General features: G+C 47.7%; 1 protein-coding gene across 1 annotated transcript in view; it reads right to left on the bottom strand.

Annotated features, from left to right (window-relative positions):
• The window catches only part of FNDC1 (fibronectin type III domain containing 1), a 113,305-nt gene extending 107,512 nt beyond the window's left edge, over positions 1 to 5,793 (bottom strand). The window contains exon 1 of the mRNA XM_070461325.1: positions 5,682 to 5,793. Coding sequence (XP_070317426.1) covers positions 5,682 to 5,793 — 112 coding nt within the window. The remainder of the gene's footprint in view (positions 1 to 5,681) is intronic.
• Positions 5,794 to 12,494: the final 6,701 nt, after the last annotated feature.

The following is a 12,494-nucleotide window of genomic DNA, read 5'->3' on the forward strand; positions in this document are numbered from 1 at the left end:
GTAGCAGAAATGGGGGGGGGGGAGGCAAAACACTAAGGGAAAACTAAAGCAGGTAACTGAACGTGTGTTCTATAAAGCCCCCCAACCACTGGGAACGCAAAGCGAGGGGCCAGCGGGCAGCGCCGCGCGGCGGGAGGTCCGGAGCGCCCTCTAAGGGCCGTGGGCCGCAAACACTGCCGCACGCCAGGCCGGGAGCCGAAGAGGAAAGAAACTGCGAGAAAAAAAAAAGTGTCTTCCACATGACGTCACCTAATACTCAGGGCCACAAAAATTCCTTATTCAAAATTTCTAAATTTCAACCATCTGATCCATACTGGAGAACTTTCCTTAATAAGATGATAATAGTAACACAATTCCCCCAAATTAAATCCATCTTCTTTGTAACTAAGACAAGGATAAATATATATATATATATATATATATAATATATATAAATATATATATAGAAAAAATAAATATATATAAAAAATAAAAGATTTTAAAAAATGAAAAGACAAGTATAACGTCTTAGAAGGAAAAAAGGATGTTTGCCATCTGTTTAACCAGTATCTCCCTGATTTTAAATGCTCTAACGTTGTCTACTAAAATAATGAAATAGCCATCCCCACCCCCCAGTTACCCAGTCCTCCCCAAAGGCAGCCAAGTTTTCAATTTCAGGTGTATCCTAACATAAATATTCTATGGCTAAACATCTGATTACATATACATACAGATTCTTTTCTCTCCTTTATCTTCATATATTTAAATACTCACCCCCATATTTTCTAACTGAAATGAAAGCTTCTGATAAGAAGTTTTATTGTAACTCAAGAAACTCCTAAATTCCAAAGGGACCAATGAAAAGGACCTGCTTCTTATCAGCAAAGTCTTGTAGACTTTCCTGAAATCAGTGCGTCTAATCACCTCCCCCCACTGTCACCCCATGCAGTAGCAGAATAATGCCCCCCCCCAAATGTGCATGTTCTAACCCCCAGAACCTGTTAATGGGTGACCTCACACAGCAAAATCAACTTTGCACATGTGATTAAGTTAAGGACCATCCAATGTAATCACAAGGGTCCCTATAAGCGAAAGAGGGAGATTGAAGTTTAGAGAAAGTGATGCATGGATGGAAGCAGAGTGAGGTCATTGCTGGAGAGGCCACCACTGAGGATCTCAGCACTTCTAGAAGCTGGAAAGGATGAGAAATGCATTTTCCCTCAAGCACCAAGAAGGAACACGACCCTTGATTTTAGCCCAGTGAGGCCCATTTCAGACTTCTAACCTCCAGAACTATAACAAATGTGTGTTATTTAAAGCCACTAAGTTTGCGGTAACTTGTTACAACAGCAAAAGGAAACTAATGCACCCCTCCACTCCTCATCCCCACCCAGGCCACTTTTCAGGGAACGGGCCCTTAGGTCTTAAACAGAGCTAGGAACGGTCTTGGTAAGATGGTACCCTGGAACTGAGCGGTGATAACTTTCCAGGGACACAAGTTATCGCTCTGCAATTCCGTCACAGCCTCTAAACACTACTAATGAATTCTGTGCTCAGTTGGCAAAAAACAGTTTTTTCATCTGAGGGAAGGGGGTCCAATGCACAAGATAAAAAGAAAGAGGGAGCTCACCCCCTCCTTTCAGAGGACAGGAGGAGGGAAACTCTAAGAGCTACATGGAGCCTGGGTCACAGGAGAGCCTCTGAGGGCTTCTAGGGGCAGAAGGAATCTTTCCATTTACTTGGTCTAATGGGGATTGACTAACTGGCCTGAGGTCACAGAGAGGTGAACGGCGACAGCGTGAAGACAAATCCACACACCTTGATTTGAACCTACTTCCTTTCTATACACCTGTTGTCATCAAACTTCCTATTCTCAGATTCCTTTCTATGCTTAAATTAATGAGGATCTCACTGAGGTTATGTTTATGTCTACTTACTAGAAATTAAATCTTGGAAGAGGTTAATCTACATACCTACTAATTCATGTTGAAATAGCAATGTAAACCATTACAAGCTGTCATAACAAACTGGATTTTATAATAAACTGTTTTCCAAAACAAAAAGAAATAATGAGAAGAATGGCATTTTTGGCATGTTGGCAAATCTCTTTCATGGAAGACAGTGGGATCTCCTATCCAATTGCAACCTATTGCAGTATATTGTTTTCGCTGGAGTCCTCCAAAAACATCAGGCCTCATACAGATATTGGAAAAGTATTTCAATAGCCTTACAGATAATTTTGGAAAGTCTTTGATACTACACCAAAACTCATCAAGTAGTAGTTCCTTAAAGGTTAGTTGCAGTGTATAATCTGAAACCATATAAAGAATTTCTCACATTTTGTTAACATTAAAAATCCACTGGGCTATTTTGAACTTCGATGGATCTTTTAGCCAGGCAAGTTTTCGTAACTCTGTGCATCAGTCACCTGGATTTACCAGTTCCCTTGTCTGTGCAAGCAACTAAACATTGATACACTTTATAACACAGTATTCCAAAATCACTTACATCACCACCTATCTTGTTAGAAAATTGCCTAAATAGTGGGACACTTTCAAGCTTAGGATGTTGGCGGTGACTTGGCAAAATTCTAATTTTCACTTGACAGCTCAAATTTTCTCACTGGCAAGACATACGAGCAGCTATTTTACCAGAAGCAGCAGCCCACCTTTGTTCATTTTTTGAGATGTCTGCCAAATACCCAAGTCAAACTAACTGGCTTGTTCGCAGCCATTCTTTCTAGTTAAGGTGGTGTTCCATGGGAAAAAAAGCAGCTAGTTCAGCTCACACCTCACGCTATCACGCAACTGCTTTCCTGCACAATTACCAATGAACTTCCCTGGTAGCTCAGATGGTAAAGAATCTGCCTGCAGTACAGGAGATCCGGGTTTGATCCCTGGTCGGGAAGATCCCCTGGAGAAGGGAATGGCAACTCACTCCAGTATTCTTGCCTGGAAAACCCCGTGGGCAGAGGAGCCTGGAGGGCTACAGTCCATGGGGTGAGAAAGAGTCAGACATAACTGAGCAACTAACACTTCCACTTCACTGATGAATGTGGGCTGTCAGAAATACTAATCATGCCTTTCCCATTTCTTCACACAGCATATTAAAAAGACATGCATACAAGGGTAGAGATTTGGTAAAATCTATCATTTTTACTTTTGCACCAAGGACATTCTTCACTGAAACTAGCATATCCTTTCTCCCTAAGTCTGAAAGATGCAATGACCCTGAGTTCATGAGGGGACCAATGCCAAGATTCACCCTAAAGCACCACCAGTTTCCCCACTAAACTTTTGCACTGTCTCCACAGATACCAACACTGTGAAAAAGGCAAATAGTATCTTAGTATTACTTTGAAAATCGCTTGACCTTGAGGATTCCCTGAGTTTTCAAGCTTTAAAGAAAAATAAATCACCCCAAACCACCCTAAGATAACCATTATAAATATATAACAGTGTGTGTGTCCTCTCATATGGTTTCTAGAAAACTATCTTATCAGACTGACAAGTGCAATCATAATTTTAATGGTTGGGTTGTATTTTATTGTAGGGAGGGCGGAGGGGGTGAAAGGCATCACTTGCTTATTTCATTTTACATTTTAATTGACCATCAAGATGAACGGTTTATTTAGGTCTTCAGCATGCCCTGCAAATCATCTCTGCTTTACAGAAAGCTCCTCTGAGCTGTGGTGGGTCCACCACTAGGAATCTGTTTCTGGGGGATTTCGTTGCAGGGATTCTGGTCCCACAGGTCTGGGGACTAGGAGAGGCTCTGACTCAAGAAGCTTGCTAAGCCAGTGCATCAGTTGAGCCAGAGAGGAAGCAGTGTGCTCACAGCGCTGCTATAACATCCAGAGTACAAGTCTGGGGCAGTGACTGCAGCTATTACAGCAAGACAGACAGGAAGCCTTCCGGAGAAGCAGATGAAATGCATTTTGTGACCCCGATTTCTTCCCCAGCATGGGGAGCTCTCGGCAGGTTACATCTGTTCCTTTCCTTCTATCATTTAAATCAGTGGATATGCATTTCAAAATACGCTTGTCCTCCTTTGTCTGCTCTAGTCTGGTCATCATTTTCCTGCAAATCCCACGTCAACACAGTAAAGAGAAGTGCCAGCAAGCGTTCCAGCTCCAACATTCCACAGCTCAGTGATTTATAGAGCAGAAGGCGAGGGAAGAAGCCGCACGGAACACAGCTGGGTGCCGGCAGCAATCACAAGCCACCCCGACTTCAGACCCACTCAAACGTAACCCATCAAGCAGGTGGCAGTGCAGTCTAGCAGGTCCAAGGCTGTAAAATGCCAGCATGGCACCGGCTCCAGTTTCGGTCGGTTTTCTGATACAAAAACTCTTTCAACATTCAAAGAATTTTAATTTAGAGGGGGAAACAAAAGCCATGGGTTGTAGGTGGGGGAGTCGAAAGCTTTTAAAATAGTCTTATTATTGATAAAATACTATAAAAAATATTCAGACAATGCTTTCCTAGAAGTAACTAACAGAGAGGAAAAAACCCACAGCTGGAGCTGCCTTTTATGAACAAGTGACATTCTGGCATCTCAGCACTTGGCATAATCCTGAAGCAAGCGTTACATGTGAGGCACCCACCAAAAAGTCACCAAGCAGAGTGGCCCTTTCCCCCTTTCACTTGTAGTAAGAGGGCAGTCGAGACACGAAATAGTCTCACAAAGCAAGTAGCCCTCCTTGGAATCGCATCTGACATTTTTATAACCCAGCTGGGAGTGAACAGTATCAACAAAAATGTCCATTTCTTGGATTCCTACAAACCGCTGGCATAAATAAAAGCCAGGCGGTGTCCTGTGAAAATGCCTGCACAGGAGGTGGAAACAAAGGCCACCAACGGCCTGGGGACGAAAAACCTTGCCTCTCTCTCTGCGGGAAACCTACGAGAAACGTGAACACAGCGCGCTGGCATTTTCCGAAAAGCAGTTGCTCACATTTCAGCCTCCGAAGAAAGCATCCACCCCGTGCCCAGCCTCGGTCTTAGGGGAAGGGTGAGGTCCTCCCGAACCGACTCCAAATTTCCCTCTCTCTCCTCTCAAGACAGAAGTCCTCTCCCAGGTCTAAAGTTCCCACTGAGATGCACCCTAAGAGCGCGGCTTCCCCTTGGGCCCCAAGGTACCCGGCCGCCCCGCGGCGGCTCACGGCTCTCCCAGCGCTCGTCGACGTATCCCGCCTGTCCGCCTCCCTCTGGTTTCCGGGGAACCGTCCACCACACACCAGGCATCCTTGTCTCGGGGGCAGGTGAACAGGAGGAAAAGAAGGATGCCCCCGGAGGGAAAATTCTGGGCGAAGGAAAGCATCGCCCCCACTCCCACCTCAGCGCCGACAAGTCGCTTTTCTTTTCCTCCCGCGCCCCTCAGCTATTCTTTGCCTGAATGCCCGATTCCGGGCATTCGACGGCAAAGTTGAAACCGAGGAAGCTGAGGTCCCCTGCGGCTAACCGTGTCCCTGCGCTCGCCTCCCGCGCGCGAGGCACCGAATACCCAGACCCCTCGTCCCCAGTCGCCCCTCCGCGCCGGGACTCGCGAGCGATGAGGACGCACAGGTTAGGGACCCGACACGCAGCCAGTACAGAGCATGGAGGGCGGCGGTGCCCGGAGCGACAGGCGGTCAAGGGGCGCACGGAAAGTGGACAGAGGGGCGCCAAGAGCCCGGCGGCCGAGCCTGGGACTGCGCGTACCTGGAGCAGCCCCCGCCGGGGAGACGACCGGCAACAGCGCGGCCAGGAGCAGCAGCGCCGCCCAGGGCAGCGGGCGCCGCGCGCGCGGGGACGCCCCGACCTCGGGGGCCATCGCGAGCCCCGGGGTGCGCGGCCAACTGGGCCGGGCGGGCGGGCGCTGGGCTAGAGTCCGGGAGCGCCGAGGGGCTGCCGTCGGGTCCCCGCCGTCGGTGTGCGTCTGAGCGCTCTGCGCCGCGCCCGCGCGCCCCTGGCCCCGGGCCGACAGCTCCCGGCCCCGCGCCCCGGCCGCCGCGCTCCGCACTGAGGCCGCCGGCCGCTGGCCGCGCCTTTTAGCCGCGCGCGGGCTCCCCCTGCCGGCGCGAGGGCTGCGGGGGTGGCGGCCCGAGGCGGGCGGGGCGCGAGGCCAGGGCTCCCGGTGCCCGAGAGCGGCGGAAAACCGCTGGGTGGGTCTGAAAACGCAGGGATTGCGGGGCGCCCCGGGTGTCTAACCTCCTCGGGTTTACTGGTTCAGGAAAGGGCCCATCACGTCCAGTCGTCGCCAAGCCCAGGTGTGCCTCTGCACCTTAAATAAAGACCTCTGGCGTCCCCGGTGGGGACCCTGGCCAGGCTCCTTCACCTCGATCAGCACGCGGTGGTCGCCCCTGCGGCTCACCCCCGTCTTCCCCACACCCCGCATCAGAGAGGGGGTGTTCGTGTCCTTGGACACCAATGCTCCCGGCTGTCTTGTGCGGAGCCGGTGAACTGGGTTCAAAGGAAGCGTTCTGTAAACGCGCGGAGAGGCGGAGCGCTGGCCTGTTCTCGCTTGCTGGGATCTCTGTGATGGTAACACGGCTTAGGGTTCCCCATCCCGATTTCCACCTGTCTGTGGTCAGCTCCCCGCCTGGAAGCGGACTGGGAGCGCCCCCGGAGGTGACCCGGACGCCTGCAACCGGCTGCTCCGCGCTCTGCGCGCAGGTGCCGGGGTCGCCAGCAGCCTCCTGGCCGTCCCGGTGGGGCTGCGGCTCACAACCTGAGGTCGAGGTAGCTCTCCACTGTGACGGTCCCCTGACCCGTGTCCTTCTGCAGAGAGGGAAAGGTTGTCAGACGAATTCTAGACTGATGAAAAAGTGAAACGCAGCGTCTCTTTTCTGAAAGGAAACGCATCCACGCCGTTAAGCCCTGGCAGGTACCTCTTGCCCCCGTGAGCACCCAGCAAAGACAGAATCCTACGGTTTGCATTTCCGGAAAACTTTCCCCTGGGTCCCAGTGAGGATTCGTTCTTCCTTTATTCTGCAAGGTCTGTGAGCTCCCAGAGCTCTTGTAATTTGCAATCATTTTGATGATTTGAAATGTTTCCCCACTGTTTCATGGAGCCTTGGTATTTGTCTCCCCAGCAAGTCCCTCCTCTCTGCTTTTATTTCGGGAACAGTAACCCCTTCCTCTACTCCAAGGGGCTCCGGTAGGGTCCCCTCTTAACCTCCTTCTTTCCCACCCCAGTTGGTCCAAGGATCGCGGGTGGCCCAAGGCAGGTCAGTCAAAGTCAGGACTTTTCTCATTGGACCTGGTGAAAAAGTCTGAGGTAGGCTGAAATATGCCCTTCCTCAAAGATGCCCAGATGGAGGAGAACCAATTAGGGAGAAAGAATTGCGCAGGTGGGCAAGTCCTGGGCTCCAACCTCTGCCCTGCCCTTCCTGAAGATTGCTTCCGGGAGACAAATTTTCCTTTGGCTAAGTTAGAGTGGGGTTTCTATCCCACATAACCTATGAGTCCTGACCAGTACCTGGCCCTATCTGCAGGAGTATGAGAATAAAGATTTTTATTTATATCCTGTCTGCCACCCAAAAAGGTCATCACAGTACCAAGCACAGTGTTCAGTTCAGTTCAGTCGCTCAGTCATGTCCGATTCTTTGCGACCCCATGGACTACAGTACACCAGGCCTCCCTGTCCATCACCAACTCCTGGAGCTTACTCAAACTCATGTCCATCGAGTCGGTGATACCATCCAGCCATCTCATCCTCTGTCATCCCCTTCTCCTCCTGCCTTCAATCTTTCCCAGCATCAGAGTCTTTTCAAATGAGTCAGTTCTTCACATCAGGTGGCCAAAGTATTGGAGTTTCACCTTCAGCATCAGTCCTGCCAATGAATATTCAGGACTGATTTCCTTTAGGATTGACTGATTTGATCTCCTTGCAGTCCAAGGGACTCTCAAGAGTCTTCTCCAATACCACAATTCAAAAGCATTAATTCTTTGGCGCTCAGCTTTCTTTATAGTCCAACTCTCACATCCATACATGACTACTGGATAAACCATAGCTTTGACTAGACTGACTTCCAGGAAATGCTGATTGATCAGTTGCCATTCATTTCGTCCATTCAATCAATATTTATTGTGTATCTGCTTCATGCCTGACACTGCTCCAGGCACTGCAGATCTAAAACACTAAAAACAGCAGTGATTACAAGTTAGCAGGAGATGAGTTTTAAAAGATGAGGAGCATCACAGTAAGGATGTCGCAGGCTACAGTAAGGGCTTGGGCTTTTATTCTGGGAAATGGTGCATTGGAGGATTCTGACCATAAGAGTGACACTGTAAGATTTACATAGAAGCAGAAAGAGCAGTAAGGAGGCTCTGATGACCCAGGTGAGGAAAGATGGTGCTTGGACCTAAAGGACAGCCATGGAGGGGATGAGAACCAGTGAGACTCGGGGTACAGCTTGAAGATGCAGGTTGGATGATTTTCTGACTGACTGGATGAGAGGGAGCAGAGGGAAAAAGAGAACTGGCAATACCCAAAGTCCTACTGGTCTTACCCTAGTTATTAATTCTCCACCAGGATGTTTGTTATTTCAGGATTTCAATTTTGGATTTGGTTTTAATAAAATGATCACATGAGAAGCAAAGCTCACAAGGAAGGCTCACCAAAGGGCAGTTTTCTTCCTCTCTCTCCTCCTTCCTTCCTCATGAAACACGCATGCATTCACCTGTCTCCCCAGCTTATTAGAGTCACTTTCTTCTGTGGACATTTCAGGGTAAAGTCTGAGGTGAAATCACCCCCAACTCTCCATTTGTATGACAACTTTCCATTTTGGATCAGAACAACTCGCCATGGACTGTTCAATAGTAAATGAAATAACTAACTTTTATGAGTCTGAATCCTGATTTGATTACAAACTTGAGAGTGTGTTTAATCTTAAAAGTCATAAAAGAAACTTCAAAGTTTTCTCAAGCCTTTTGTTGTTGTTCTTTCATTAAGTTGTGTCTGATTCTTTGCAACCCCATGAACTGCAGCACACCAGGCTTTCTTTTTTTTTTTTTTTTTTTTTTTTTTTTAATTTTTATTAGTTGGAGGCTAATTACTTTACATCATTACAGTAGTTTTTGTTATACATTGATATGAATTAGCCATGGATTTACATGTATTCCCCATCCCAGTCCCCCCTCCCACCTCCCTCTCCACCCGATCCCTCTGGGTCTTCCCAGTGCACCAGGCCCGAGCACTTGTCTCATGTACCCAACCTGAGCTGGTTATCCGTTTCACCCTAGATAATACACATGTTTCAATGCTGTTCTCCTGAAACATCCCACCCTTGCCTTCTCCCAGAGTCCACAAGTCTGTTCCATACATCTGAGTCTCTTTTTCTGTTTTGCATATAGAGTTATCGTTACCATCTTTCTAAAGACCATATATATGTGTTAGTATACTGTAATGGTCTTTATCTTTCTGGCTTACTTCGCTCTGTATAATGGGCTCCAGTTTCATCCATCTCATTAGAAGTGATTCAAATGAATTCTTTTTAATGGCTGAGTAATATTCCATGGTGTATATGTACCACAGCTTCCTCATCCATTCGTCTGCTGATGGGCATCTGGGTTGCTTCCATGTCCTGGCTATTATAAACAGTGCTGCGATGAACATTGGGGTGCATGTGGCTCTTTCAGATACACCAGGCTTTCTTGTCCTTCACTATCTCTTGGAGTTTGCTCAAATTCATGTCCATGGAGCTGGTGATGCCCTGTCATCCTCTGTCATCCCCTTCTCCTCCTGCCTTCAATCTTTCTCAGCATCAGGGTCTTTTCCAATGCATCAGCTCTTCACATCAGGTGGCCAAAGTTTTGGAGCTTCAGCATCAGTCCTTCCAATTAATCTTCAAGGTTGATTTCCTTTAGGTTGACTGGTTTGATCTCCTTAAAACCTTTTAAAAGACCTCAAGACACCTGACCTAAGAACCATGGTCATCTATCCTGAATGTGATGGTCTCAAATATATAAGCTGTCTGCAGTGTCCTTCCTTCCGGTCATTTCTTTGCCCATTCTATTGTTGCAATTGTCCAGATAGACTTCATTATTTTTTCACATAATTTCTCAAGCTCCTAGTTGTTGCTCTATTTTGTTTACCAAAGCAAAACAGAGCAATGTCACTCTTGGGCTAGGCAGATCATCAGCTATTTAATTACGATCACTTACTAGCCTGCCTCCAAGTTATTTCTATGGTTTATGCCTAGTTAAGCAAATCAGTCTGTGTCCACACACACCATCTCTGGTTCTAGTTAGTTTTTTAAATAACCATGCATTCAAAGAGTTCAGCACTCTCCGTACACATTGTCATGGCATTCTTACGTGGCAAAGTAGATTAAAATGCTCTTCTGTTTCGTGTGGAGAAACAGAAACCAAGTTCAAATGCCATCCAGGACCAACTCCAGAAGGGTGTTGACAGTGTGTGTCTCAGACTGTCGACTGACATCAAGTCTTGTTCTGGCTTCGGTTTGGCTCGTGGCTCTTTTGTTCCTTTTTAAGCTGTACATTTGACGGTGTATTTTCACTGTGACATTGTACAATACCTATTACATAATGGCAATGTGCACACGATGTTTAAAAGACTCAACACAGAAATAGAATGAAGGAGAAAACACACTCATGCCCACTTGGGGTGATGCGGGGAGAGTATTCATTCAAGCACATCAGACCTGGAGAAAAACATCAGCCTCTTGGTTTCCATAAACAGAGGGGAAAGGGGGGAAGAGAAAAGCAAAGTAAAATAATGTTTCATCCAGTTGTCTAGAGCAGTGACCATTTTGTTCCACGTCCCACAGTAACCTCAGAGGCACCACTGTGATTTTACAGAGAGAAAACCAAAGCCCCAAGAGGGAATGTGTCTTGTCCACCCCACTAGTGACCCATGATGGTGAGAGTCCAGCTCACGCATCTGACCCCAAGTGAATGTCTTTGCCATGGCACCAAGGCATCACTGTGGCATCTCCATGGCAACCATCAGAGTCTCATCAGGACCAAGGCAGAGCGTGCAGATAAAAATACGTTTGCCTGCCCCATGTCCACTACATTTATCAGACACACCTCCTTGTCGTCCAAAAGGTGAGCGATCCTTCTGAGCCAGCACTTACCAAGACCTGACTACTACATCATTCATCTTCTGGAGTTCGGAAGGTGCTCCTTAAACACACTGTTATGAATCCATCAATGCCTGAAGCTTGCTTCCTCTGCACAGAAGTTCTGACTTGCTCTGTCAGAACACTGTCAAGGCAAGTTCTCCTTCATACAGATATCCTGGGACTTCATGAAACATAAAGGATTAAGACATCATACACCTAGCCTAGTGTAGAAACTGTTAAATATTCTAATTGAGAATGTTTCTATTGCCATGATAGACAAGCCGACAGACCTGTATCATGGGGTCATAAGTCATATCTACTACAAATGGAAGCAGGTAAATATTCCAATTCTGTCCTCTATCTCTTGTCAACCAGCTTAGGGCTTGGGCTCTATTGAGGGAAATCGTTCATTAATGTATTCCTTTGTTGTTGTTGTTCGGTCACTAAGACATGTCCGACTCTTTGGGACCCCATGGGCCAGGCTCCTCTGTCCCTCACCATCTCCCAGAGTTTGCTCAGATTCCTGTCCATTGAGTCAGTGATGCCATCCAACCATCTCATCCTCTGCCACCCCTTCTCCTTGTACCTTCAGTCTTTCCCAGAATCAGGGTCTTTTCCAATGAGTTGGCTCTTTGCATCAAGTGGCCAAAGTATTGGAGCTTTAGCTGCAGCATCAGTCCTTCCAATGAATATTCAGGACTGATTTCCTTTAGGATAGGCTGGTTGGATCTCCTTGCAGTCCAAGGGACTCTCCAGCGTCTTCGCCAGCACCACAGTTCATAAGCATCAATTCTTCGATGTGTATTCCTTTTATAGGACCTTTATTGAACAGATATTTTTGTGTCAAGTGATGTGTTAGGGTCTGGGGATACAAATGTGGCTGAGATTCAGGCAGCCCTTGCCTCAAAGAGCTCATGCTTAGGTCAGAGAGAAACAAGTCACAATCCAGAGGGCCGTGATCTTAGACCACGAAGCTCACAGGAGTTGTTCTCAGTGTTGCTTCTCCCTGTGCTGCGTTTAGTCGCTCAGTCGTGTCTGACTCTTTGTGACCCCATGGACTGTAACCCACCAGGCTCCTCTGTCCATGGGATTCTCCAGGCAAGAATACGGAGTGAGTTGCCATGCCCTCCTCCAAGGGATCTTCCAGACCCAGGAATCGAACCCAGGTCTCCCGCGTTGCAGGCTGGTTCTTTACTGTCTGAGCCTCCAGGGAAGCCCTGCCTCTCTGTACCCCTACCTTATTTCCTTTTGTCCCCAATGCTTTAAACCCTGTTTGTGCATTCCATACGCAGACATCGGGCGCATCCACTCTAATTCTGTGTGATTGGAGGGGCCCAGCTGGGGGGAGGTGTTAATAAATGGGGGTGAAACAAGGGCTCAGAAAGTATGGTCTTCAAGTTGCAGTGGGCAGTTTCAGAAGCTGGCCCCGGCCGTGTGCTAAGAA

Source organism: Odocoileus virginianus, chromosome 34 (assembly GCF_023699985.2).
Source record: "Odocoileus virginianus isolate 20LAN1187 ecotype Illinois chromosome 34, Ovbor_1.2, whole genome shotgun sequence".
NCBI classification, from domain to species: domain Eukaryota; kingdom Metazoa; phylum Chordata; class Mammalia; order Artiodactyla; family Cervidae; genus Odocoileus; species Odocoileus virginianus.